Consider the following 26,775-nt stretch of genomic DNA (forward strand, 5'->3'; position numbering starts at 1 on the left):
CGCACAATGCGCCTTTCTCCAAGGAGACGCCGCCCGGGCGCCGCCAGAGCACGCTCCGTCTGGCTTCCCCTCCCCCAGGCGGCGCAGCAAGACCCAAAAACGGACCCCGTGGAAATCAGTTTTTTTTTTATTTTTTTAAGAACACAAACAAGAAATCCAACAAAGAACTGAGCGCAGCACGCGGCGAGGGCGTGCCGGTCTAGCACGTGCCCCTTCCCTCACCACCCGCTATCCCCCTGACGCCGCAGTCCGCCTAATGGTCCGGGCGAGGCCAACTCAGCTCAATGCCGGAAGCCCGCCAGCGCCTCCGCCCCGACAGCCCAAGCCGGACGGGCCCAGGTTCTGCCGTGCCCAGGTTCTGCCTGGCCCAGGCGCACCGATGGCGCGCAAGGGGCACCGTCCGTGGTGCCGCGCCCCAGCCCGGGTCTGGGCCGTCCGTGGCCCTCACTTCTGGTTGGCCAGCTGGTTCTCCAGATCCTCCAGGCGCGCCGTCAGCTGGGCCAGTGAGCGGTTAAGGAGGCCGTTGGGGTTCGCCGAGGTCCCTTCACTTTCCCTCCAGCCCGCGCCACCAGCCCCAAAGGATATGGTTCAGCGTCAGGCTCTCGAGCGCCCCCAGCGTGCGGCCCTGGAACTCCACGAGGCTTTCGCATTCGCATGGGCTCCGAAGCTCTGTCCCTGCGCTGATGCCCTCCTCTGCAAGCCGGACGCAGAGGGTCAGGGGGATGAGAAATTGCGCTAGCTTTGGCCCTCTGATTTCCCTGCACTGGGCCTATGGTTGAGTATATGGGCTTTGGATTTAGAGAGACCTGGGCTGAGTCCCAAGCTAAGTAGCTGTGAGATACTGAAAAACTAACCTTTCTAAGCTCAGTTTTCTCATCTATAAAATGGATATAATGAAAGAGTGTACGCATTAGTGGCTTCGAGGATTCATTCACCTGTGTACGTGTGTGTGTGTGTGTGCTCACGCACAACTTACAAGACTTTCTCAAACCTTAATGCTCATTGGAATCATCAGGAGAGCTTGTTAAAATATAGATTCTGCTTCAGAATGGAGAAGGAGCTCAGAAGGTACATTTCTAATAAGCTCCCAAATGATGCTGATGCTCCTGGTCTGTGGACCACACTTTGTGTAGCACTCTCCAAATAAAATTTTATGCAATGATGAAAGTGTTCTACATCTGCCCTGTCCAAAGCAGTAGCTACAAGCCACATGTGGCTGTTTAACACTTCAAATATGACTGGTGCTACTAAAGGACTAAAATGTATTTTATTTTAATCAATTGTAATTAAATAGGTACTGCCTACCTTTTTGAAAAAGCACAGATCTATAACACTGCCTGGTTCAAGTAAATACTTTACAGCAGGGGTCCCCAATCCCCAGGCCATGGACCAGTACCAGCACATTACATGGACCAGTACCAGCCCATGGCCTGTTAGGAACTGGGCCACACAGCAGGAGGTGAGCAGCCAGCATGCAAGGGAGCTTCATCTGTATTTATAGCCGCTCCTCATTGCTCCTACTACAACCTGAGCTCCTTTCCTGTCAGATCAGTGGCATTGTTAGATTCTCATGGGAGCACAAACCCTATTGTCAACTGTGCATGTGAGGGATCTAGGTTGCAGGCTTCTTATGAAAATCTAATGCCTGATGATCTGTCACTGTCTCCCATCACCCACAGATGGCACCATCTAGCTGCAGGAAAACAAGCTGAGGGCTCCCACTGATTATACATTATGGTGAGTTGTATAATTATTTCATTGTATATTACAATGTAATAATAGAAATAAAGTGCACAATAAATGTAATGTGCTTGAATCATCCCAAAACCATTCTCCCCACCGCCACCATGGAAATATTGTCTTCCATAAAACCACTGCCTGGTGCCAAAAAGGTTGGGAACCACTGCTTTATAGTGTATTTCAACTAGACCAGTGATTCTCAAAGTGTGGTCCTTGGACCAGCAGCATCAGCATCGTGTAGGAATTTATCAAAAATGCTAATTATCAGACAACACCCCAGACTTGCTGAATTAGAAAATCTAGAGTTGAAGCCCAGCAATTTGTGTTTGTTTTTGTTTTGTTTTTTGAGCTCTGTCTCCCAGGCTGGAGTGCAGTGGCGCAATCTTGGCTCACTGCAACCTCTGCCTCCTGGGTTCAAGTGATTCTCCTGCCTCAGCCTCCCGAGTAGCTGGGATTACAGGCATGTGCCACCATGCCCTGCTAATTTTTTGTATTTTTAGTAGAGACGGGGTTTCACTGTGTTAGCCAGGATGGTCTTGATCCCCTGACCTTGTGATCTGCCCACCTCAGCCTCCCAAAGTGCTGGGATTACAGCCGTGAGCCATCATGCCCAGCCGCAATTTGTGTTTTTAAAGGTCCACCAGGTGATTCTGGTGTGACCTAATTTTTAGGAACCACTGATCCTGATCCAACTCTATCTCCCCACACATCAACATCTTGGGGGTTGGGCGGGAGGCCTTACAATTAAAACTGGCACATGTTTTTTCTTAGCAGTACATAAGGTAGTGGTGAATCTTAAAATGAATGGTATCTTAGATACACTGAAATTCTATAAGCATGTGCCATTGTTAAGATTACAGGGAGGCCAGGTGCTGTGGCTCACACCTGTAATCCCAGCACTTTGGGAGGCTGAGGCGGGTGGATCACGAGGTCAGGAGATCAAGACCATCCTGGCTAACACGGTGAAACCCCATCTCTACTAAAACTAGAAAAAATTAGCCGGGCGTGGTGGCATGCGCCTGTTGTCCCAGCTACTGGAGAGGCTGAGGCAGGAGAATCGCTTGAACCTGGCAGGCAGAGGTTGCAGTAAGCCGAGATCGCACCACTGCACTCCAGCCTGGAAGACAGAGCGAGACTCCATCTCAAAAAAAAAAAAAAAAAAAAAAAAAGATTACAGGGAATGACATAGAAAAAAAAATGCTACAACAAAAGTACCTTAGGAAAAAAAAGAAAAAGGATTACAGGTGGTGAAATAATAAGCACAATGCCTGCCATTTAACCTTTGAAAACACTGCCGTAATGATTTAAAAGTTGTCTCTTCATCTTAGTCTTATATGTACTATGAACAAACTGCTGGAATCCAGCAAAGACCCCTAACTTCACAGATTTGTTTCTCTAAACAAAGGGTTGGAGACAGGGAACAGTCATACCACCAATTGGTAAAGAGCTTCAACCACAAAACCCAGACTTCTCTTAGAACCCTAGAACTAGAGGTAACCTTGGGCAGCCAGTGCCTCTCCTGTTACCGAAGAGAAAAGTTAAGGTAGGTGTGGGGGTAAGTGACTCGTCCAAAGTCACACTGCAGGGCCCATAAGAGTCACATAGGAAGAGCTCTGAAAGAGCCCCTAATCTGAAAGAGCCACAATAATTAGAATTGGCTGAGAGCAGGGAGGGAAGGAGAGTTGGGGGAAGGACTGTATGTGTATATTTGTATATGTATATACATGCACATGCATGTGCATGCATACACAAACACATTATATAATATAGTATATATAGAATATTATATATACTTTTTTTGGGTCTCACTCTGTCACCAGGCTGGAGTGCAGTGGTGCAATCTCAGCTCACTGCAACCTCCACCTCCCAGCTTCAAGCAATTCTCCTGCCTCAGTGCCCACCACCTTGCCCGGCTAATTTTTGTATTTTTTGGTAAAGACAGCATTTCACCATGTTGCCAAGGATGGTCTCGAACTCCTGATCTCAAGTGATCCACCCGCCTCGGCCTCCCAGAGTGCTGGGATTACAGGTGTGAGCCACTGCGCCCAGCCCCCCTACATATATTTTTTTTTAAAAAAAAAAGGCAAATTCTCCAGACCCAAACCAGCCCTACTTAGTCTGTTTCTGGAGCTGGAGTCTGATAAACTGGAAGAAGAGTCACATCTTAAGCCTGGGCTAGTGTCTAAAGTCTCTAGGGTAAAAGTTACCCTGGAGACATTCCCTATATCACCTAGAGCACAGTACACTGCACGCGATTCAAGAGTCCCCTTCTCCTTCACAGGTAGAGTCAGTCTCTTTTTCCTCAGCTGAGCACCAGATGATGAAGTAGAGGGATTGCACTTATGAGGTATGTTGTCCCCATTAAAAAAAAAAAAGTCTTTGCATACTTAAAATATATTCAGTCCTGCCACTTTGCCAAGTTCATAAGGTTGAATTCTAACAAGTTCAGGGATATATGCTGTGGCTCCACTTACAAATGCTGTCTGGTGTGCCTTCAAAAAAATTTCCCAAATTATTCTGAACCTCCACTGATTTGGGGGACAGGTAGCCTAGTCTAGGATTTCTTAGACTTTAATATGCTTACAAATCACCTGAGAATCTTGTCGAAGTGGAAATTCTGATTCATTCGGTCTGGAGAGCACCAGAAATGTTTCAGTTCTAAGAAGCTACCGGGTGACCGCCCTGCCGCTGGCCTGCAGACCACATTTGGAGTAGCAAAGCTCTGTCTAGTGAGCCCAACCTCTGGCTATAACTACAAAGTGGGCAGGGAGTGAATAGGAAGGGGAGATATCAGAGGACGGGCAATGAGAGAGAGGAGGAGCCCCGAGAGAGATGCGCTCACCTGGACAGATGCTGCCTCTGAGGTTCTCCAGCAGGTGCGTCATGGTGCCGAAGTCCGGGGCATAGGACACGTGCAGTTCCGCTGGCTCCGAGGCGATCTCGCGCAGCTCCGCCTCCACCGCCTTGCCCACGCCCACGGCGTACATGACGATGCCTGCAAGGCCGGGGTCTCAGAGGGTGCCCCAGGCCTCGGGAAAGCTGCCTCCCAGCGTCTGACCCAACCCCAGCCCACTGTGTCCCATGCCAAGCCCACCTTCCTCCTTGGCGCGCGCTGCCCACACCGAGATGTCATCCTGGGAGCGGCCATCCGTGAAGACCAGGCCAACACGAGGCACGTTAAGGGCACGGGGCCGTGCACCCTGCGCCTCGGAGAAGCTGTGCTCCACCATGTGCCGCAACGCCAGCCCTGTCATGGTGCCGCGTTCCATGTACTCCACGGCCAGGACCGCCTGCTTCACCTCGGCTGCGGTGCCGTAGCGACCCAGAGGGAACTCGGTGCGCACGCGGCTCGAGAACTGCACCAGCCCCACGCGCGTGCCCTCGGGGGACACATCTAGGAAGTCCACAATCTGGTTCACAAAGCGCTTCACTAGCTCGAAGTTTTGTGGACGCACGCTCTTGGAGCCATCAACCAGCAGAACAAGGTCCACGTGGCCTTCCCGGCACCCTGCACAGCCAGAAAAGCTTGAATTGAGGGACCAGATTCTGGACTGGCAGCAGCTGTCTATCCATCTAGTCGTTCATTCGCAAACATTTATTATATAACAGACAACATTTCCTGAGTCCTTCCTGTGCCAGGCAGTGTGCTAAGTAATAATAATTATCACCATCATCATCACCATCACCATCATCATCACCCTCATCATCGCCCTTGACATTTATTCAGTGCTTAGAACAAACCACTCTGCTAAAAGCATCTTTTTTTAACAACAATCATAGTAATGACCACAATAACTACCATTTATTGATCATCTACTATGTATCAGGCACACTTCTAAGCACTCTACCAGTATTAACAATAATAATAACAAAAACATTATTTACCGACAGCTTACCATGTGCTAGGTACTGGGTGAAGTGCTTATATATATTCTCAATCCTCCCAATACGCTTGAATATTGTCCCCATTTTCTATGACCTGAGGTTCTAATGGATAGTGATTGCCCCAGATTTCATAGCTAGTACTGACTGAGCCAAGACATGAAGCCAGGTCCATCTGACTCCAAAACCCATGCTCCTGAATGACTCTACAATGTCACCTCCCCTATTCTGAGCCAGGAAAGTTGCTAGGCCCAAAATGTGGTGTGTGTTGGCGTGGGGAGGTTTTCAAAGGTTTTGAAATAATTAAAACATAATCCTGATCCATGAGGACAGAGCAGAGCAAGTCAGACATGCTATATGCTCTGGTCAAGGAAAGTGCTAGAAGAGAAGATCATGCAGGGACCCCAAGGTAGGAATAGTGTATTCTTCCTGGAGTTGTTAAGGAAGGCTGCATGGAGATGATGGCATTCTATCTGATCTTTGTTATGAACTGAATGAGTGTGTTTCCCAAAATTCATTTATTGAAACCCTACGCCTTTATGTGATAGTCTCGGGAGGTGAGATCTTTGGAGGTTAATTAGGATTAGATGAGGACATGAGGGTACAGCGCTTATGAGTAAAATTACTGTCCTTGTAAGAGTCTGAAGAGGTCAGCCATGGTGGCTCCCAGCACTTTGGGAGGCTGAGGCAGGCAGATCACTTGAGGTTAGGAGTTCGAGACCAGCCTGGCTGAGATGACAAAACCCCATCTCCACTAAAAATACAAAAATTAGCCAAGCATGGTGGGGCACACCTGTAGTCTCAGCTACTCCGGAGGCTGTAACAGGAGAATCAGTTGAGCCCCAGAGGCAGAGGTTGCAGTGAGCCGACATCGCGCCACTGCACTCCAGCCCGAGAAACAGAGGGAGACTTAGTCTCAAAAAAAAAAAAAAAAAAAAAAAAAAAAAGAGTCTGAAGAGGGCTTGCTTCCTGTCTTCACCATGTGAGGACACAGCAAGAAAATTGGTGTGTGTGGGTGTGTGTGTGTAGGGGTGTGTGTGTGTGTGTGTGTGTTTGTTGGCGTGGGGAGGCTTTGAAAGGTGTGCCATCTAAGAATCAGAAAACAGGCCTTCATTAGACACCGTATCTGCTGGCACCTTGTCTTGGACTCCTCAGCCTCCAGAATTGTGAAAAATAAATGTCTAGTCTACGGTACTTTGATATAGCAGCCTGAATGATCTAAGACAGTCTTGAAAGATCAGTAGGAGTTTGCCAAGGCAGTAAGGGACAGTCTAGAAGGTGAGATGCAGCACGTGCAGAGGCTTGGGATCTGGGGAGATCCTGACACATCCGGGGAGAGGCAGGCCAGTAAGACTGAAATGTTCAAGTGTGGCAGGAGATGGGCAGATGGAGTTGGCTGAAGCTAGATCGTGATGACCTAAGGCAGTGGTTTCAAAATTTTTATCACAGCCCACAATAAAAATAATAATAATGACAATACATCATGAGACATTTCACATAGAACTAAAATTTCAGAAATAATATAACTCTTTCTACAGGCAGTAAACTCTATATTGTCTTCCACTCTTTTTTTTTAATGTTGGTTGTAACCCAGTAATTTGATTTCATTATTCATTAATGTGGTTCTGCTCACCATTTGAAATACTTAGGGGTAAGTCATTTGATCTTTCTTCTGTAGTCATTGGTGAGCCACAGAAGGCTTGTGCACAAAGGAGGAATGTGATCAAATATGTATTTTTAAATTAACATTGAGAGCAGAGTAGAGGATTGTAGGAAAGAGATGGAGGCAGGGAATGGCATACCCTCCAGTGTCACCCCCACAACACACACATTCACACCACAGCCTAGGGGCCACAGCAATGGCAAAGTCAAGGACACTCCGAATGTGGGCAATGGGGCAGAAGCCAACAGAACACCCTCCTGCCCATCACTCACGGTTGCAGCTCTTGCCATCTGCCTGAAGTTGCCGCCCCTCGGGGCACAGGCAGCGGTAGGAGAGGCCCTCGCTCACACACTGGAACTCACAGCCATGGTCCACGCCATTGCAAAGGTCCCGGACTGAAAGGAGAGACAGGTCAGGATGAGTCAGGATGGACCCCACCAGCTAAGATCTCTTACCCCTCCCACAAATGTAGGAGAGCCCTCCTCACCCTGACAGCTCCTCCCATCAGGCTGCAAGTCATGGCCCTCTCTGCAGTGGCACCGTGGCCCACCAGGGGTGCTAACACACTCATGCTGACAACTATGGTTCCCAAAGCTGCAGTAGTCAATGGCTGGCAGGAGGGAAGAAACAGCAAGATGTTGCCTCTGATTGGAGCCCTCGGAGGCCACAGTCCAGGGTGTGGTGGGAGGGTGGGGGTGTTGCTCACCCCTGCAGCTCCTCTGGTCCTGCTGGAGTACAAAGCCAACTTGGCAGCGACAGAAATAGGAGCCTGGGGAATTGACGCAGTGGTGCTCACATCCATGGGTCCCTTCAGCACACAGATCAATGGCTGAGGAAGAAATGGGGTCAGTCTATGCCCAGGACTGCCCTTCTCAGCTGTGGTAGCACAACCACCTAAGGAAATTTTTAAGAATACCTACGCCTGGGCCCCAACCCCAAAAATCCTGACCTAATTAGTCAGGGCCCCTGTCCTCAAGATGCTCTCTGACTTACAGAGGACAGGTTTGGCCACTTTACCTATTTGAGCCTCCATTTTTCTATTTGCAAAATGTGAATATAATGGAAGACAGTGATTGCTATTCACAGCTTCCTTCCGTGGAAGATGGGGAACTATTGCCCTGTTGAGCATCTTGATGGTCTGGATAGGCAAAGATGGCCGAGAGCTGGACTGGAGAGAAGATAATTACCCTGTATAGAAAAGTGAGTATTTGGGGTTCCTGGAAAGGAGATGAGAGTGGAGAGAGGAAAGAAAAAAAAAAAAAAGAACAAGAGAGCCAGTATGAAGATGAGTAACTCTGTGGGTTGAGGTTGCCCATGAAAAATCCCTTGTACTAGGCTGACTGAGGACTTTCAGAAACAAAGCTGTCTAATATTCAATTATAATGAGTTTTTCGTGTGTGTGTGCATGCGCTATGAGTTACTTAGCACATACACAGTTGTGTATGCCCCTGCATACACAAGTGTATAAACCAACGAAGAGGTTGATTAACATGCATGGAACAAGAACAGCATGTGCAGGGTTGAGAAATGAGAGAGGATCCATAAATCAAATGAATTTAGCAGAGGCTCACAGCAAGAGGTGACAACCAGAAGACAAGCACTTGGGGGATTTCCAGAGGTCTTGGAGAGGGATTTGAATGTTAAACAGTCATCAAATCAGAGTTCAAGCCAACTTTTAGTTTCTAGAAACAAGAAGACCCCAGCTGACATCTGGGTTATTGGGATTACATGATTTCTTTTTCCAGGTTGTTGTGAGGCTGAGAGATAATAACATGTGTAATGCTCCTAGCACAATGTCTAATACTAACTTGGTACTTAGTAAAAAACTGAATTGAATAAGCGAGGTATTCTATGCCATAGCTTTTCAGAAGACGAAAATGAAGAAGCAGCTCACACCTGTAATCCCAGCACTTTGAGAGGCCGAGGCGGGAGGATCTCTTGAGCCCAGGAGTGTGAGACCAGCCTGGGCAACATAGCAAGGCCCTATCTCTTAAAAAGAGAGAGTCTTGAAAGATTTGCAAAGGCAGAGGGGAGCAGCAAGGGCAGCTCAGGTGAGCAGCACACAAAGAGCTGAGGTGCAGAGTCAAGAATGGGCGGCATGAGGGGGGACACCCACCTAATTGAAGACCCCCCAACAGTATCTAAGAAGAGAAACTGTAAGGATGTGCCTGTAAGAAGACAGAAATGGCCGGGCGCAGTGGCTCACGCCTGTAATCCCAGCACTTTGGGAGGCCAAGGCGGGCAGATCACTTGAGGTCAGGAGTTCGAGACCAGCCTAGCCAACATGGTGAAACCCCATCTCCACTAAAAATACAAAAAATAGCTGGGTGTGGTGGCCGGCACCTGTAATCCCAGCTACTTGGGAGGCTGACACACAAGAATCACTTGAACCCGGGAGGCGGAGGTTGCAGTGAGCTAAGATCGCACCATTGCACTCCAGCTTGGGCAATAGAGCCAGACTCTGTCTCAAAAAAAAAAAAAAAAAAGAGAGAGAGAGAGAAAAGAAAAGAAGAAAACAGAAACAAGTTTGGGAGGTTGGCCTGAAAACAGGGAGAAAGAGGGCAGAAAGCACACTGAACTGTGGGCTCCCACCAGGGACTTATGTGACCCCAGGCAATACCTTTCTTTCTTAGGCCTGGAAAGTGATGGAGGTGTGCTTTTACTGCCAAAGGCCCTTCCAGACTCATTGGTCTGATGTTGGGGCAATGGAGAGCCAAAGAAGGTTCAGGAGCAGTGAGATTGCAGGACAGGGATAGCTGTCATCCAAACAGCTCTTGTTATCTGCTGCTAGCTTGTAGCCCGGGTTGCAGGTGCAGTGGAACATGGCCCAGGCATTGACACATTGGTGCTGGCAACCATGTCCCCCCTCAGCACACTGGTCCTTCCCTGAGGACACACAGGACTAGAATCAGTGGGGAACAGATGGGCAGAAGCCTCCAACAAGAGAGAGCTGGATGGGGATGGGGTCAGAGGCAGGCATCACCCTCAAATGGCTTTCAGAAGGAAATCACTAATTTGAGAAGGGCCGTACCAAGTGAGAGGGCTTAGGGAAAGAATAAGGCTTAAGGAGCCCCTGTGAGTAGGCTCAGAAGAGGAGACACTCAATTAGACACGTCAGTGGGCTGGGACAGGACTACGCAGGGGCAGGAGTGGGTAGGGAGGTGGAGAGGTGCTAAGTCGAGGTGGGCGGAATAAACTCAAAACAGATCAGAACAGATCTTGCAGCATTTGTGGGAGGAGCTGAGATGATAATGGGAGAAGTCATCCCCATGTGGGAGGGCCACGACTCTTTGGAGCAGCCGATCCCTCTTAGCTTTGAGAATCACTGGTTCCGTGTGTGCAGGGGGTTGGTGCTGGAATTTGACATTAAGCCTGTGGTAAGCTGTGGCGGGTAGGGCAAGAAACTATAGGTTGCTCCTTGTTGATGGAGGCTGAGCAGAAGTGGTCAGAGCTGAAATCTGACACAGCCTGTGGTAGGTCAGGGCAACTCTACCTGGAAATCGCGGGGCCACCCCACGGGATGGGATTTACTGTGGTGGGAAAGGAATCCAAGCATTTGGATTGAGAGTTCGAGCTTCACTCCAGCGCCCTCCTAACTCACCACACAGCCGGCTCTGGAACTGCAGGCCGAACTCCTGGATGAGGTCGAAGGACTCTACGAGGAAGACGTGCTCGTCTAGCGGGGGCGATGCCATGGCGCGCAGGGAGCCCACGTCCGCGCGCTGCACCCCCACCGCGTAAATTTCAATGCCGCGGGCGCGCGCCTGTGCCGCCACCTCGGCCACGCGGTCCTGGGGCCGCCCGTCTGTCACGATGACGGCGACACGCGGCACGCGCTCCTCTGGCGGTCGCGCGCCCTCGGCCACACTGAAGGCCACGTTCATGGCGTACTGGATTGCCAGTCCCGTCATGGTGCCTTGCGCCAGAGGCACCAGGTCGCGGATGGCGCGCTCCATGTCCTCGCGGCGAGAGAACGCGCGGAGAGGGAAGACGCTCTGCACTTGACTCGAATACTGGATCACGCCAACGCGCGTGGCGTTGGGACCCACGTTCAGGCCTGGGAGGAGGCCCATGAGGAACTGCCGCATGGTCTCGAACTCGAAAGGGCGCACGCTGCGGGAGCTGTCAATCACGAACACCAGATCCAGGGGCCCAGTGTGACACCTGGGACCTGCGGGGAGATCAGGGAGGACTCTCCTAGGTCAGCAAAGCCTCACCTCCGAGGAGACCCCCTAGGAAACCCAGGGGAAATGCCGCTATGCCGACATAACAGCGCCCAGCACAGCAAACGCAGATTAGACAGATGCACTCGCCCGGCATGTGCCTAGCACCTGGGCTAGGAGATTTCACAAATTCCCTCATCTTACAGATCTGAGGGCTATTCTGAGGCGGTATTACCCATTGACGAGGGGGCAAGGAAGCGTCGCAAACTCAAAGCCTGCAGGGACCAGGCAGGGAACATGGATGAACTGGTTGGGTTAGGACGCTGGAGACCCAAAGAGCCCCTATCACTCCTAAATTGGGCAGGCAGCTGCATCCAAATGAGGCCATGCCCCTGCGAATTGGATGTCAGCAGATCCCTGGTTTTTCAAGAGAAGTACTAAACAGGGATTTTTATGTAAAATTTCCTGTTCTTTTTCCATGTTTTCAAATAATTTTTCCAAATTAAACACCCCATGGGCAGTTCTGCATGCGCCCAAAACTAAGCCACATCCTACAGATGAAGAAACTGAGGCCCAGAAAGGTGAAGTGGGGAACTTAAACCCAGTCCCGTATGTTCCAAAGCCCTTGCTTCCCTCTCCCCAGCAGGAGGAGCTGGCTGCAGAGGGAGGACCTGCTTCCGCTCCCCTCCCACTGGTGAGGGCTGGGCCCCAGTTCACCTGTCAACTGGAGCTGGGTTTCCCAGGGCTGAAGAAGGAGCAGCAACATGAGCCAGCAAAGAAGGCCTCTCATGGCGCTTGGGGACAGAGAATGGAGGTGTCAGAGCCTGGAGGGAGGAAGGAAAATAGAAAAGCAACAGTATTTACAGAGCTCTTATTCTGGGTGATAGGCACTTGGAGGGGGAAGACAGTTACAGGTTTATTTTACTAATCTCTCTATTTTTGTGTATGTTTGAAATGTTTCAGAATTTAAAAATTCTCATCACAGTGGGATTGCTGGGAAACACAAGAGATTCTTCTTTTTTTTTTTTTAGATAGAGTCTTGCTCTGTCGTCCCGGCTGGAGTGCAGTGGCATGATCTCGGCTCACTGCAACCTCTGCCTCCCAGGTTCAAGCGATTCTCCTGCCTCAGCCTCCCGAGTAGCTGGGATTACAGGCTCTTGCCACCACACCTGGCTAATTTTTTGTATTTTTAGTAGAGAGCGGGTTTTGCCATGTTGGTCAGGCTGGTCTCAAACTCCTGACCTCAGGTGATCCTCCCACCTCGGCCTCCCAAAATGCTGGGATTACAGGCGTGAGCCACCGCGCTTGGCCCACAAGAGAATGGTAAATAAGAATAGATACATAGATACAAATATGCAAAATTTAAACAGAAAAAAACAGGTCTTTCTTAAATGTCAGGCACAGTGTTAAATGCTCTTCACGCATTGTGGCATTTAATCCTCTCTGCAATTGTAAGACTAAGGCTGTGATTGTCCCCCATCATACAGACAATGAAATTGAGGCTCAGAAAAGTTAAGTGCTGGTACCCAAAGTCATTCGGCCGAAAAGTGGCTGCGGCAGGATAGAATCCCACGCCTGCTAGTTTCTGTGAGCCAGCCTGGGCGTTTGGTGCCTCTCCTCCTGCCAGGCGAACCTCTGCAGACAGAAGCCCTTCCCCACCTCGGCCCACTCCCCTACGCACACAGGCTTCTGTGTGGCTGTCTTTGCAACTCGCCAACCCCCCCAGACCCCTCCACACACACAAACACAGACATGCACTGCCCAACCGCAGGCGGCAGGGAGGGGCTGCGCCCTGTTGCGGGGCTGAGCGTGGTGGCGTGGCAGCGAGTGGACCAAAACCCACTGCGCACGAGAACGCGCGGCTTGGCGCCTGTTTCCCGCCTGCTCTCAGGAGCGACCGCCAGGGGGCGCCCGAGATGGCAGGGGGCGTGGGAAGCCCACATCTGCCCAGCAGGTGCGCCCACCCCGAGCAAACAAGGGGCCGGGGCCCGGGGCCTTGGAGATAAGGCCTGGACAGGATATAACCCGCGCAAGAGCCGAGGAGCAGGGGTGTGCAGGGTTCCAGCGACAGCAGCACTGGACTCGTCCAGAGGGCGGCGGGTGAGCGGCTGGGGCCCCGTGGAGCCACCATGGACCCCGCAGGGGCAGCAGGTGAGCGCTTACCCTCCCGAGGCCCCGGAGACGCCCCGTGAGAACTACGAAGGACCACCCCCCCACCCCCTCCCCACTATACAAATAGGAAAACTAAGCCCCAAGGAGGCAGCCCGCCGAACTGCAAAAGCAGGATTAGAACCTAGGGCTCCTGGTTCCCCTTCTCTCTCTTGAGGCCCCCTGGCGCCTAGAATTCACTAAACCTCATTTCCTTCCAGCTCCTACCCCACCGCCGCGCCCCATGCTGAAGCTGTGTTAGCCATTTTTCTGTTGCTGTTTCTTGGCAGAGAGGGCCAGCTGCCCCTAACCCAACAGCAGCTCCGCCCCCGCCCCCCAATTCCGTGAATGCGCCTATTCTGAGCGAGGCCAGTGCCTGCTTCTCACTCCAGGCGACCTTCTCGTCCCGGATTCTTCTCCCCTTTCCCCTCCCAGGCCTGGTAGAAGAACATAAATCCTCTGGCAGGGCCCGTCGTGGGAGGGTGACCAAGCAAGATGTGGCAGCGCTGGTGGAAGTGGGAGGGCGGGGAACCCTTGTCAAGCTTGGGCCACAGGCAAAGCCAACATCCCTGGGCAGCATGAGGGCTAAGGCACAAGGGGCCTCTGCCACCTCCCATACTTTCCTACCCGGAGACGCCTCTGGGCCCCTAAATCTTGGTTAAGGTTCCCCTCATCCCATTCTTGGTCTGAGCCAACTTCTCACCTGGCACCCTGCCTCCACCCCAGGAATCCTAGAAAGTCAAAATAGCAAATGCCTCAAAGTTCATCACCTTTCCAAACCCCTCATTCTACAAAGAAAGGAACTAGGTCCAGAGAGGGTAGTGTCTTGCTGAAGGGTACATGGCGATGTCGTGGCAGGACTGATACTAGAACCTGGGATTCCTCTGAGGAGTTAATCCTTGCATTAAAAAAGAAAGATTCAGAGATGCCCTGAGGTGAGGTTGAGGGAGTGGAGCAGCAAGGGAGGAGAGGCCTGTAAATAAATTCTCAAAAGTCCCTTAGGGACATTTCAGGGGGTTCCTGGAGGGATGAGAGTAGAAAAGGGATGACCCTATTTTGATGGCTTTGATGGTGGGGGCTCGATTTGGAAAGGACCCTGCAGAAGTGGGGAAGGGCATTGCAAATCAGATAGGGCACCCTAGGCAGTGCCTCTGCTAAAATACACTCGCCTGATCTGGCTTGATGCCTACTCCCCTGCAGACCCCTCAGTGCCTCCCAATCCTTTGACTCACCTGAGCCTGCAGGACAGATCAGAGATGCAGCTGCAGAGCGAAGCCGACAGGCGGAGCCTCCCGGGCACTTGGACCAGGTAACGGCGGCGTGGCAGCGTGCCCTAGGTGGGGACTGCCAGGCAGCTGGAGCACACAGAGGCAACGGCCGCATTTAACCCAGGGCTGGCGGGTGGGGAGGGGAAGTGCAGGCTGCAACCCCTCCCACTGGCAGGGAGGGATCCCCCCTTCCTCCTGAGGCGGGGCAAACCCAGCACCCCCTGCTCCTACCACGCTTGGAGCTGCAGACAGGGCTAGCTGCGGTCCAGGCTGGAATTCAGCTACAGCGGGAGACTGGGGAGACCGGGGCAGCCACACTCCACAGCCGGAATTCATTGGAAGCTTAGAAGGCACTTCCCTGAGGAGAGCCCCAAGGGGTGGAGCGGTCCTGGCTGTGGCTGCTGCCTGTCTGGCCTGGCTTTCGAGGGTGCGGTCTTGCGCTGTCCCCTCCAGGAGTGAGGAGAGACTCTGGTCCTGCCAAGAGGAATAAGGGCTCAGAAGGACAGCCTCAGTTTTCATGGCTCTCCTTGGGCCTCAACCTGCTAACCCCCCAAATCTCTCCCACCTCCCCTCCTCTACTTGCTCCCTGCAATTGCTCGGGCCTACCCACCCACACCGCTCAAGACCCCCAGGTTAAGAAGCCACCAGACCTCTAGGCTCTAACCTGGCTCACTCTGCAGGACCAATGTCATCTGCCTTGACTCCTGTAATCAAGGGTAGGAAAGCCCACACAGCAACAGGCCACTTCTCATGGGAGAAAGGGAAGAATATGGCTTTGGCCCCAGAAAGGCTCAGATTCCCCCAGGCCATCCCCCATCCTGAGGACAAGGTTTTGGGCCCTTTTCTGTTTGCAGGCAGGAGGCTAGAGAGCGCTCCAGGCCAGGAGCCCAGGAAAGGCTCCCCCTTCCCCTCCCTCCTCACCCCCCACCCTGCCTTCCCCAGGGTGGGGAAGCTTCATCTCTACCAATTCCATCAGCCCTAAAATACTCTTCTCCATCCCAAGGCCAGTATAAGTGCAGCCTTTGTGTCACAGCCACGTGTCCCTATGGCCCTGGGCTCCAATGGGCATGATGCCAGACTCACAGAGTGGAACCTGGGTGGTCCCATGGGTTCCATGCAGGCTTCGTTGAGCACCTTGCAGCCTAAATATTTAGCCTACAATTTGCAGCCAAGTCTCCTCCTTACCTAATGCTTCCTCTTCCTGACCCCACAGGGGCAGGATATAGAGCAGCCCCACCCTCCCACTCACTCTAAGCCCCTGCTCACTTCATTTTACTCAACCTGAGTGCTTGGACCCTGTGCCACTTTGACCCTTCTCCCTCCTGTGGCTGGTCGACCTGCCTGCCCTACTCCCAGGTCATCCCCAGAGCACACCACCATTCTGAGGGGAGGCGTGCGCAGGTGCCTGCAGCAACAGTGTGAACAGACTGTGCGGATCCTGCATGCCAAGGTGGCCCAGAAATCATATGGAAATGAGAAGCGGTAGGTGCCTCCGCATCCCCTCCCAGGTCTCTGCAACTGTCAGCCCTATGCACCTCCTCCATCCACCCATTGGGCCTCTTTTAGATGCAGAGCAGGCCTCAGGGCTGAGATCTCAGCTATTGGTCGACCAGGGCCTTGACCCTCAGCCACCATTAGCCCCCACTTTGGTCTATAGTTCTACAGCAGGAGATTCCCTGTGAATCTCCTGTCTCCATTCATTCACTCATTCTCCCATTGATTCACTTATTCATTCATTCAACAACTACTTACTGAGTGTTTGTCATGTATGCACCAGGCTCTGTGGGTACTGCTGGGCACTGGGCATACAGCTGAACAAGACAGAAACAGCCCCTGCTCTGTAGCCCACACTCTCACTCAAGTGTGGAAGAGACAGACAGTAAACTCCCCACAAGTCAGGAAACAAGATACTTGCAGATTATGATGAGCACTAGAAGGAAAACTGAATGAGGCCATTTGACGGAAACTGAAGGCAGGGGGGACATTAGCTAGAAAGGTCAAGGAGGTTGAGAGACCGTTTGGGAGGTAACATTGGAACTGAAACTTGAATGCTGAAATGGAGCCAGACAGGAGAATATCTGGGGAAAGCGTGCTACAATTAGAAGGAACAGAAGGGCCGGGCGCGATGGCTCACACCTGTAATCCCAGCACTTTGGGAGGCCGAGGCGGGCGGATCACCTGAGGTCAGGAGTTCGAGACCAGCCTGGCCAATACAGTGAAACCCCCTCTCTACCAAAAAATACAAAATTAGCTGGGCATGGTGGCAGGCACCTGTAATCCCAGCTGCTCAGGAGGCTGAGGCAGGATAATTGGTTGAACCCGGGAGGCGGAGGTTGCAGTGAGCCGAGATCATGCCACTGCACTCCAGCCTGGTGACAGAGCAAGACTCAGTCTCAAAAAAAAAAAAAAAGGGCAACAGAAAATGGGAAGACCTTGAGGCTGTACCAATTAGGCCTGTTTGAGGTACAAAAGAAATGACAGTGGCTGAAATCAGAGGGAGGAGTTGTAGGAAACAAGTCAGAGAGGTAAGCAGGGGTCAGATCTCAGGAGGACTTTGAATTTTAAACCAGTGGAGGATTTTAAGGAGTTAACATGATTTGACTCGTGTTTTTAACAAAACACTCTGGCCAGCCTGGTGGCTCATGCCTGTAATCCCAGCACTTCGGCAGACCCAGGTGGGCAGATTGCTTGAGCCCAGAAGTTCCAGACCTGCATGGGCAACATGACAAAACCATGTCTGTACAAAAAATACAAAAATTAGATGGGTGTGGTGGCTTGTGTCTGTAGTCTCACCTACTCAGGAGACCGAGGTGGGAGGATCAGTTGGGGAGGCAGAGGTTGCAGTGAGCCCAGACAGCCGAGATCAAGTTACTGCATTCCAGCCTGGGCAATAGAGCAAGACCCTGCCCCAAAAAAAAGAAAAGAAAAAGAAAAAGAAAGAAACAGGAAGGAAGGAATGAAAGAAAAAAAGAAAGAAAGAAAGAGAGGAAGGAAGGAGCACTCTGGCTGCTGTGCGAAATGGGGAGGAGATAGAAACAGAACTTTCTGGAAATAGACTAGTTTGAAGGCTGATGCTGTGGTCCAGGCAAAAAGTAATGGCAGCTGGGATGAAGGGTGAGGTGGTAAGAAGCCAGTGGATTCTGGATATATTATATTTTGAAGGTGGAGTGGACAGGACCTTCTGATGAGTTGAATGAGGGGTGTAAAAACAATAAGGTTTGGCTATGAATGGGGTTTACAATCGTGAAAAAGCATTGGGGGGAGCGGGAGGAGGAAACGAAGGTTCTGCTGGGTTTATGCTACTACCTTGCCGTGCTTACAGGAGAGCCAAGTGGAGATGGATACACGAATCCAACACTCACTTATCTCCGCAGGTTCTTCTGCCCCCCGCCCTGTGTCTACCTCTCGGGGCCTGGCTGGAGGGTGAAGCCAGGGCAGGATCAAGGTGAGGGCGGACTCAAGGGCTGCCGGCCGCCTGCTCTGTAGGGAGGACCACGAGATTGGGCCCGAGAGGGGGCGGTTCGCAGGCGCAGTCTCCCCGCGCCCTCTGGCGGCGAGCGCTAAGCTTGCCTGGCACCTGCGTCCTCCCGAGTCCTTGCAGAGCCAGTTCGCGTCCCTTTCCAGCTCACCAGGCGGGGGAAACGGGGCCCACGGTCTGCGGTTACATGGGACTGGACAGCGCGTCCGGCAGCGCCGCTGAGACGCAGAAGCTGAATTTCGAGCAGCAGCCGGACTCCAGGGTGAGAGCGCACGGGAAGGGGTCCGATTCCTGCTCCTATCCCTGCCTCTCCTGGGAAAGGAGGGCTCCTTTACTCCCCTCCGAAAGCCAAGAGATAGGTGGGGAGACCGGGAGGCCGGGGTCCTGCCTTAAGGCCGAGCCTGAGAGCCTGGATGGTGGAGCTTCTGGTCACCTCCGACGGGGCGGACGTCCGATATCTGGGAGAGGTTGGTTCATCCGACGGGGGAGGGCTGGGATGATATGGCCCTGTACCTGTGAGCCCCCTAGGAATTCGGCTGCGCCAAGACCCTGTACATCTCAGATGCAGACAAGAGGAAGCACTTTCGGCTGGTGCTGCGGCTGGTGCTGCGCGGGGGCCGGGAGCTGGGTACCTTCCACAGCCGCCTTATCAAGGTCATCTCGAAGCCCTCGCAGAAGAAGCAGTCGCTGAAAAACACCGATCGTGAGCAGGGCGGGGCCTGACCGCGGGCCCGGGCGGGGAGGTGCAACCAAGCCCAGAACGGCTAAATTGGGGCGCGGAGGCGGGGATAGGCTGGGCTATAGGGGTCAGAGTGGAAAAGGTGGAGTCGGAGCCGAGAGGGGAAGGAGTCTGGAGAAGTGGGTGCGGCCCAGGCCTGGGGATGAGAAGAGTTGAAGGATGAAAAGCAGAGAGGAAAGGGACAGATACCAAACTCCAGGTTGGGAGTTGGGGTCCCAGAGCAGACAAAAGTTGAACTAGGCAGGGGTTGAACTAGGGACAGACTAAAAGTGACATAGGCGGGGCACGGTGGCTCATGCCTGTAATCCCAACAATTGGGGAGGCCAAGGTGGGTGGATCAGTTGATCCCAGAAGTTCAAGACTAGCTAGGGCAACATGGCGAAATCTTGTCTCTACCAAAAAAAGAAAAAAGAAAAATTAGCCTGGCATGGTGGCCTGCACCTGTTGTCCCAGCTACTTGGGAGGCTGAGATCAGAAGATGACTTGAACCCAAGAGGTCGAGGCTGCAGTGAGCTGTGATAGCACCACGGCAGTCCAGCCTGGGTGACAGGGTGAGATGCTATCTCAAAAAACAAAAAAAAGTTTTACTTTTGTTTGTTGAACTGAAAGATGTCCAGACAGCAAAGGAGCAGGCAAAGGTTCCAAAGCAGGACTGCAGCAGGTCCTGGAAAAACAGCTGTGAACTGGGAATGCCCAGTGTATCTAGGCCTGTGGGCACATTAGCCAGGCCGGCACAGGGGCAGAAGATTGGAAACTGTCTGGAAAGTCCAAGGGACCAAGCCAGGACAGGGCACTGATAGCACCAACTAACCTTAACCCTCACCCTGACCCCCTCCCTCACCCTAACCCTCACCCTAACCCTAATCCTTACCCTCACCCTCACTCTAACCCTCACCCTAATCCTAACCCTCACCCTCACCCTAACCCCAACCCTAACCCTCACCCTAACCCTAACCCCTAATCCTAACCCTAACCCTATCCCCTCACCCTAACCCTGACCCTCACCCTCACCCTAACCCTGACCCTCACCCTCACAGTGTGCATATCCTCCGGCTCAAAGGTCTCCCTCTTCAACCGCCTGCGCTCTCAGACGGTCTCCACACGCTACCTCTCTGTGGAGGATGGGGCCTTTGTGGCCAGTGCACGACAGTGGGCTGCCTTCACGCTCCACCTGGGTAATGACATCTGCAGGCCCTGGGGCTGGGCACTTCACATGCATTAGCTTATTTAACCTCCACCACAACTATTTAAGGAAGGTAAACTCTGCCCCATGTGATTAAGGCTCAGAAACACAAAAAGACTTGACTACAGTCCCAGTGAGCTGGTGACTGTTCCAAGCTATTCTGACTCCCTTATCCATGCCCTTTCCCCTTATATCAACTAAGCTGCCTGCCCCCAACCCCTGCCCCCAGGGCAGACATTTGTGAGGATGGCCTCAAATGGCCTCTCCAGAATTAGAACCTTCAGTCGGCTCCCCTGAGTACCAACCCTTCCCACAGGGCCCATGTGTGATGTGAGGAAGAGCCAGAGGCAACAAGGCAGGGTTTAAGGCAGAAGCTTGGGGGCCACTGAAAACCTTGTCCCTTGCTTTTTTTGACCCCCAGTTGATGGGCACTCTGCCCAAGGAGACTTCCCACCACGAGAGGGCTACGTTCGCTATGGCTCCCTGGTGCAGCTCGTCTGCACGGTCACCGGCATCACACTACCTCCCATGGTATAGGAAGGGAGGGCATGCCTGGAGGGGTCCCCTCAGATCCATGCAGAGAATGTGGCACACATGGGCAGGGCTGGAGAGTGAGGCCCCAAGGCATGGAGACACCTGTTCTCACCCAGTGTCGTGCAGGACCAGACAGAAGTCAAAGGGCAAGGGGAATCTGCTAGTGCCTGTGTGGCTATTGGAGTAGCAGACAGCCGGCTAGGAGGGCAGCCTCTGGACGCCCGGGCTCCTTGCCACCACTGTTCTTACCATCCTTCCATTGCAGATCATCCGTAAAGTAGCAAAACAGTGTGCGCTCCTTGATGTGGATGAGCCCATCTCCCAGCTGCACAAGTGTGCATTCCAGTTTCCAGGCAGTCCCCCAGGAGGGGGTGGCACCTACTTATGCCTTGCCACAGAGAAGGTGGTGCAATTTCAGGTAAGAAGCAGAGAATACCAGCACCAAGTGTCCTGGAAAGGGAGAATGCAGAGAACCACAGAATGTAAGATCATCACCCTCACCATGGTTGCTACTTCCTGAGCAGCCTCCCATGGAACATTAAAATCATAGACTCCCAGGACAGAATCATAGGATGTAGAAAAATAGTAATAAGTAATAGTATGAAGCAATATTCCTTCCCAAAGAATTTTAGAGTCATAAAATATTGGGATATAGCCAGGTGCGGTGGCTCATGCCTGTAATCCCAGCACTTTGGGAGGCTGAGGTGGGCAGAACACCTGAGGTCAGGAGTTCGAGACTAGACTGGCCAACATGGTGAAATCCCATCTCTACTAAAAATACAAAAATTAGCTGGGCATGGCAGTGGGCGCCTGTAATCTCAGCTACTCAGGAGGCTGAGGCAGGAGAATCGCTTGAACCTGAGAGGTGGAGGTTGCAGTGAGCCAGGATCACACCATTGCACTCCAGCCTGGGTGACAAGAGCGAGACTCCATCTCAAAAAAAGTAAGTAAATAAATTGGGATATAAAATTGTAGGATGTAAATAAAAATCATGATAGGTAATAGAGAGCAGAGAATTAATGAGCAAAGACTATTCGAAGCACAGATAAAGACACAGAATGTGGGAAATTATAGAATGTGGAAAATAATAATTATCATTAAGCAGTAGTACTCCCAAAAGAATATTATCATAGAATGTTAGGAGATAGAATTATAATATGTGGAAAATAGCAAGTATTATTCCTTCCCCAAGAATATTCCTTCCCAAAGAATATTAAAATTGTAGATTATTAGAGCATAGAATTGCACAATGTTAAAAAAAAAATTCTGGAATCCCAAGAAAAAAACCCCTTAGAAATCAGCTATCCCAGGCCGGGCCAATGGCTCACGCCTGTAGTCCCAACACTTTGGGAGGCTGAGGCAGGAGGATCACGAGGCCAGGAGTTTGAGACCAGCCTGGCCAACATGGTGAAACCCTGTCTCTACTAAAAATACAAAAAAATTATTTGGGCTTGGTGGCCGGCACCTGTAATCCCAGCTACCCGGGCGCCTGAGGCAGGAGAATCATTTGAACCCGGGAGGCGGAGGTTGCAGTGAGCCAAGATCAGGCCATTGCACTCCAGCCTGGGCGACAGAGCGAGATTCAGTCTCAAAAAAACAAAAAAGGAAGAAAGGAAGGAAGGAAGAAGAGAGAGAGAGAGAGAAAGAAAAAGAAAGAAAGAAAAGAAAGAGAGAAAGAAAAGAAAAAGAGAAAGGGAAAGAAAGAAAAGGAAGGAAAGAAAGAAAAAGAAAGAGAAAGGAAAAAAGAGAGAGAAGGAAAGAAAAAGAAAAGGAAGGAAGGAAGGAAAATAAAGAAACAAAGAAAGAAAGAAAGAAGGAAGGAAGGAAGAAGAAAGAATAAATCAGCTAGCTCAGCAAGCTTTCTTAACGCTAAGTGAGAGAACTTAAGGGCACTGTCCAAGCTGAGGGGACAAGTGAACCCCAGAGCCTAGGATTAGTATCCAGTTCGGTCTAATGTAGAAGCCCACGCGCCATGCTGGCTCCCTACGCTGGTGGCCACCATGAGAAGCTTCGGCCTCGTCCCCTTGGGTCTCCTCCCAGGCCTCTCCCTGCCCCAAGGAGGCGAACAGGGCTCTGCTTAACGACAGCTCTTGCTGGACCATCATCGGCACCGAGTCGGTGGAATTTTCCTTCAGCACCAGCCTGGCGTGTACCCTGGAGCCGGTTACTCCGGTGCCTCTCATCAGCACCCTAGAGGTGAAGCCGGGCGCTAGGGGCGTTGGGCAGGGGGACCCTGCCTGCACTGGGCAGTGGGGGTGCTAGTGAGTGGGGGGCAGCGGGTTCCCGCCCTACTTGGCTCTCTCACCTCACCTGGTCCCACCCTCCCCCAGCTGAGCGGCGGGGGCGACGTGGCCACGCTGGAGCTCCACGGAGAGAACTTCCACGCGGGGCTCAAGGTGTGGTTTGGGGACGTGGAGGCAGAAACCATGTACAGGTACGGGGTGGTGAGGCGCCTCCCTTGGACCCCGGGGAGCAGGGGAAGGGGGTGCACGCGTCGTCGGAGTCGCCGCAGCCCTCACCCTGGTGCTCCACCCCCAGGAGCCCGCGGTCCCTGGTGTGCGTGGTGCCGGACGTGGCGGCCTTCTGCAGCGACTGGCGCTGGCTGCGCGCTCCCATCACAATCCCCATGAGCCTGGTGCGCGCCGACGGGCTCTTCTACCCTAGTGCCTTCTCCTTCACCTACACCCCGGAATACAGCGCGCGGCCGGGTCACCCCGGCGTCCCCGAGCCCGCCACCGACGCCGACGCGCTCCTGGAGAGCATCCATCAGGAGTTCACGCGCACCAACTTCCACCTCTTCATCCAGACTTAGGCGCGCCCGGTAGCCCCGGCTGCCCACCGCGGAAGGCTGCGCCTGCGCCAGGCGCGGGGACGTGTTTCTGGGTTCTAGGCCCTGCTTCCTTGCCCCTTTGCTGCAGAAGGGCAGCTGAAGGCTCACCCTAGAAACCGGGCCTGGTGGGTCTTACCCGGCTCACTCCCTCCCTTGTCCTTACACATACAGGAAGACAAGACCTGAGTGGTGCTGTCTTTGTGTCCATCGTGTATGGCTCTCCCTGTCTTCATTTCTTCTCACTCTGTCTCTAAACCTCTCTCTCTCTCCCTTCCCCCTCAGTACTTAGTCTACAGACCTATGTGCGTGTCCCTATGCTTCTGTCCTTTTCTCTCTTCATCTCTCCCTGCCTCTCACACACAATTTCACATGCCCCGAGGAGCCAAGTTTGGGACATTTACCCTCCAGGCATCTGTGTCCCCTCTTGAAGAGAAAACACACAGCTTCACACATCCAGGCATAGGGGGCAAGCTCTTGGGGCATCAGGACCCTGGAGCACCAGGTCCTTCCCGGAATATTAGATCCACCTGGAGCACCGGGTCTCTCTGAGTCTCACCTGGGGCATTCAGTCCCACCTGGGGCACCAGTTCCCACCTAGAGCACTGTGTCCTGCCCTAGAGCACAAAGACCTGCTCCTCCCGAGACTCTCTCTGACTGCAGCCAGGCATAGTACCCTTGCCTGTGTTTGCTCCCTGGTCCACAGGTTTGGTGGCTGGGCAGGTGCCTGGACAGTGATGAGGTCTTGCCGCCTTAACTGTCCCCCCCAGTCACTTCTCCCACAGGCCCAGCAGGACGCAGTCCTGAGGATCAGGGATTTTACAGCTGCATTAAAATCAATCCTATCCAAGGCAGAGTTTGGTCTGTATGAGCCACCTCCCCAAGTGTGCCTCCCCCAACCCTCGCACCAACACACAAAAGAGGGGACCTGCACAGAAAGAAAAGAACCACAAGTCTGATGGAGCAGAGAGCCTACCTTTTGAACGTTTTCTAGAGGAGGAACAGGGTGCAGAGGCAGCTGGCATCCTGAGTCCCTGTCCCTGCCCTGGGGTTGTTACCCTACTAGCTATCTCTCCATCCCAAGCAAGGGTGCACCCCAGGCCCAGAGGTGACCACGGGACCCTTTCAAAACAAAGCTTTCCCAGGATAGCCCTGGGCAGAACTCCTGGGATTGACTGGGCAATAATGTAGTTGAGAGGGGGGCCTCTCTGCATGGGGCTGATGGACAGAATCACAATCTATTCCTCACCAGCCTACCCACCCTAGGTACCACTCTCCCCAGTCTGTGCTTTATAGGGAAGGAAAAAAAAAACCAGGCAGAACACTGGCTTGGGCTATTGGAATCAAGGACACAGATAAGTATCATGGGTGCCAGCTACCTGCACCAGCCTCTGGTGGTGCCTGATGGGAAAACTGGTCTGAAATGTGGGTTCCAGGTTCTAACCCTCTAGGGAAGAGCTTGCCCTCCTAAGGAAGAGCTCATTTCTTGTAAAACTCCTCCCCCAGGGTATGGAAAGTCCCATGAGAAAAAAGAAACGAACAATACGCAGAGGAGAGGAAATGGGGTATGTTCTTTAGCCTTCCCAAAGTCTTGACTAAGTTCTGCCATCTGCCATCAGCAGGCTGCAACCCACTGTGAGGGATGAGGAAGAAGCCTGTGGCCCCTGAAGGTGAATCTTGGCTGAGGAAGGCAGCAAATGAGTTGAATGGGAAATGTCCCTGAAATGAGCGCCTGACTCACCGTCCATGGTGGTGTTGAAGCAGGCAGCCAGGAGGGAGGAGGCTGAGAAGAGTGTCATAGCGCACCACATGGGGAATTGGGGCTCAAGCGCTCATCGTCCAGCCCTGCCCCCAAAGTCTTCCTCCACCACTCCTCAAGGCAGGAGTCCCAGAAGCCAATAATCTAGGTTGGACCAAAAGCCCAGACCCAGCCATACAGCTCTGTCTTAGTCCTCACCCATCTCAGGGGATCCTGTAACCTTTGGTGTCCCCAAGGTATCCATCTGGAAGTCTGTGACCAAAGCTCCAGCCCTGGCCTAGCTTCTGAGTTCCAGCTGCTGAAACTGTCCTTGGAGGTCTTCCTTGCACTGAGTCTGAAGCCATCTAACATCAAACTCCTTGCCCTCTCCACCTGCCTTGCAGCACCAGCTCTAGCTCCTTCCCCCACACCACCCAGTCACCCAGGCCTAAGGATCCCACCCCCACTTCCACACTACCATATGCCTCCTGTTTTCCTCTCCCTCCACTACTGCCCTGCCAGGTCCTGTGTCGCCTCTTCCAAAATTTCCCAAACTACTCTAGGTAGAACTAGCTATATAATTTGTGGGCCCCAGTGCAAAATGGCCCGTTGTTCAAAAATTATTAAAGAATTTCAATTCGACTGAACACGGGATAAAAAAAAAAAAAAGAACTTCAAGACAGCCACAGGAAATGATGAAACCAAGTGCAGGGGCCTTCCAAGCACAGGCTGCACAACCATGAAGCCAGCCCTGGCCCCAGGCTTTTTTCTTGTATTCCCACAGACCCTCAATGGGACCATATCGACTGCCTGCTTTGGATCAAAGGTTTTACCTACATGCCCATTGTCCCCTCTAGGCTGCCAGCTTCATGGGGAAAGGAGCTCTTATCTCTGCATGTCCTAAAGGGTGCATCACAATGCCTCGCATGTTGAGTTGGTGCTCAATAAACAGTGAATTGCATTATATGGCATTGGCAGATATTTAGATATTGCTAATGCAAAGTGAAACCGGCAGGTGGCACTGTTCTCCACCCAAGCATTAAGTTCTCATTTTATTTATATTTAAAAACCGGGCCTTAATCCCAGCCCTTTGGTAGGCCGAGGCGCAAGGATCACTTAAGCCCAGGAGTTCAAGACCACCCTGGGCAACATAACAAGACCCCCCCACCCCATCTCTACAAAAAAATGTAAAAATAGGGCCGGGCGCAGTGGCTCACGCCTGTAATCCCAGCACTTTGGGAGGCCGAGGCGGGCGGATCACGAGGTCAGAAGATAAGAGACCAACCTGGCTAACCCGGTGAAACCCCGTCTCTACCAAAAAATACAAAAAATTAGCCAGGCGTGGTGGCGGGCGACTGTAGTCCCAGCTACTTGGGAGGCTGAGGCAGGAGAATGGCGTGAACCCGGGAGGC

At 52.3% G+C, this 26,775-nt stretch overlaps 2 protein-coding genes across 5 annotated transcripts; one reads left to right on the forward strand and one right to left on the reverse strand.

The window, feature by feature from the left end:
• Positions 1–115: 115 nt before the first annotated feature.
• MATN4 (matrilin 4) lies at positions 116–18,500 on the reverse strand. Of its 3 annotated transcripts, XM_063600862.1 has the most exons (12): positions 16,617–18,500; positions 15,096–15,338; positions 14,829–14,951; positions 12,166–12,272; positions 10,887–11,456; positions 7,992–8,114; positions 7,773–7,895; positions 7,558–7,680; positions 4,835–5,248; positions 4,583–4,735; positions 586–693; positions 116–503 (listed from the first exon to the last, which is right to left on the reverse strand). In XM_063600862.1, exons 4-12 carry the CDS (start codon positions 12,236–12,238, stop codon positions 445–447), a joined length of 1,746 nt encoding a protein of 581 aa, XP_063456932.1. In that variant the 5' UTR covers positions 12,239–12,272; positions 14,829–14,951; positions 15,096–15,338; positions 16,617–18,500; the 3' UTR covers positions 116–444. The 3 variants fall into 3 exon arrangements, with proteins under 3 accessions (XP_063456932.1, XP_008949585.2, XP_063456933.1); XM_008951337.4 differs by lacking the exons at positions 15,096–15,338; positions 16,617–18,500 and having other exon boundaries at positions 116–693; positions 14,829–14,953; XM_063600863.1 differs by lacking the exons at positions 14,829–14,951; positions 15,096–15,338; positions 16,617–18,500 and having other exon boundaries at positions 12,166–13,178.
• Positions 13,362–25,965, forward strand: RBPJL (recombination signal binding protein for immunoglobulin kappa J region like). Of its 2 annotated transcripts, none has more exons than XM_003825954.6 (12): positions 13,362–13,599; positions 14,797–14,905; positions 16,221–16,346; positions 18,239–18,309; positions 18,489–18,604; positions 18,871–19,045; positions 20,119–20,256; positions 20,686–20,795; positions 21,064–21,216; positions 22,839–22,994; positions 23,129–23,232; positions 23,337–25,965. In XM_003825954.6, exons 1-12 carry the CDS (start codon positions 13,578–13,580, stop codon positions 23,608–23,610), a joined length of 1,554 nt encoding a protein of 517 aa, XP_003826002.1. In that variant the 5' UTR covers positions 13,362–13,577; the 3' UTR covers positions 23,611–25,965. The 2 variants fall into 2 exon arrangements, with proteins under 2 accessions (XP_003826002.1, XP_008949582.1); XM_008951334.5 differs by having other exon boundaries at positions 23,129–23,242; positions 23,337–23,462.
• The last annotated feature ends 810 nt before the right edge of the window (positions 25,966–26,775 follow it).

The sequence above is a fragment of the Pan paniscus genome, chromosome 21, assembly GCF_029289425.2.
Source record: "Pan paniscus chromosome 21, NHGRI_mPanPan1-v2.0_pri, whole genome shotgun sequence".
Taxonomy (NCBI): Eukaryota; Metazoa; Chordata; class Mammalia; order Primates; family Hominidae; genus Pan; species Pan paniscus.

Excerpts from the sequence above, each read along its gene's own strand:
- RBPJL (XM_003825954.6), top strand. The coding sequence starts at position 13,578 with ATGGACCCCGCAGGGGCAGCAG. Across the intron at positions 14,906-16,220 it reads CTCCCGGGCACTTGGACCAG|GTCATCCCCAGAGCACACCA; the intron begins GTAACGGCGGCG and ends CCCTACTCCCAG. Across the intron at positions 18,605-18,870 it reads AGCAGCAGCCGGACTCCAGG|GAATTCGGCTGCGCCAAGAC; the intron begins GTGAGAGCGCAC and ends TGAGCCCCCTAG.
- MATN4 (XM_063600862.1), bottom strand. The coding sequence starts at position 12,238 with ATGAGAGGCCTTCTTTGCTGGCTCATGTTGCTGCTCCTTCTTCAGCCC. Across the intron at positions 8,115-10,886 it reads GTTCCAGAGCCGGCTGTGTG|CCATTGATCTGTGTGCTGAA; the intron begins GTGAGTTAGGAG and ends TTTCTTCCTCAG. Across the intron at positions 4,736-4,834 it reads AGCGCGCGCCAAGGAGGAAG|GCATCGTCATGTACGCCGTG; the intron begins GTGGGCTTGGCA and ends CCGGCCTTGCAG.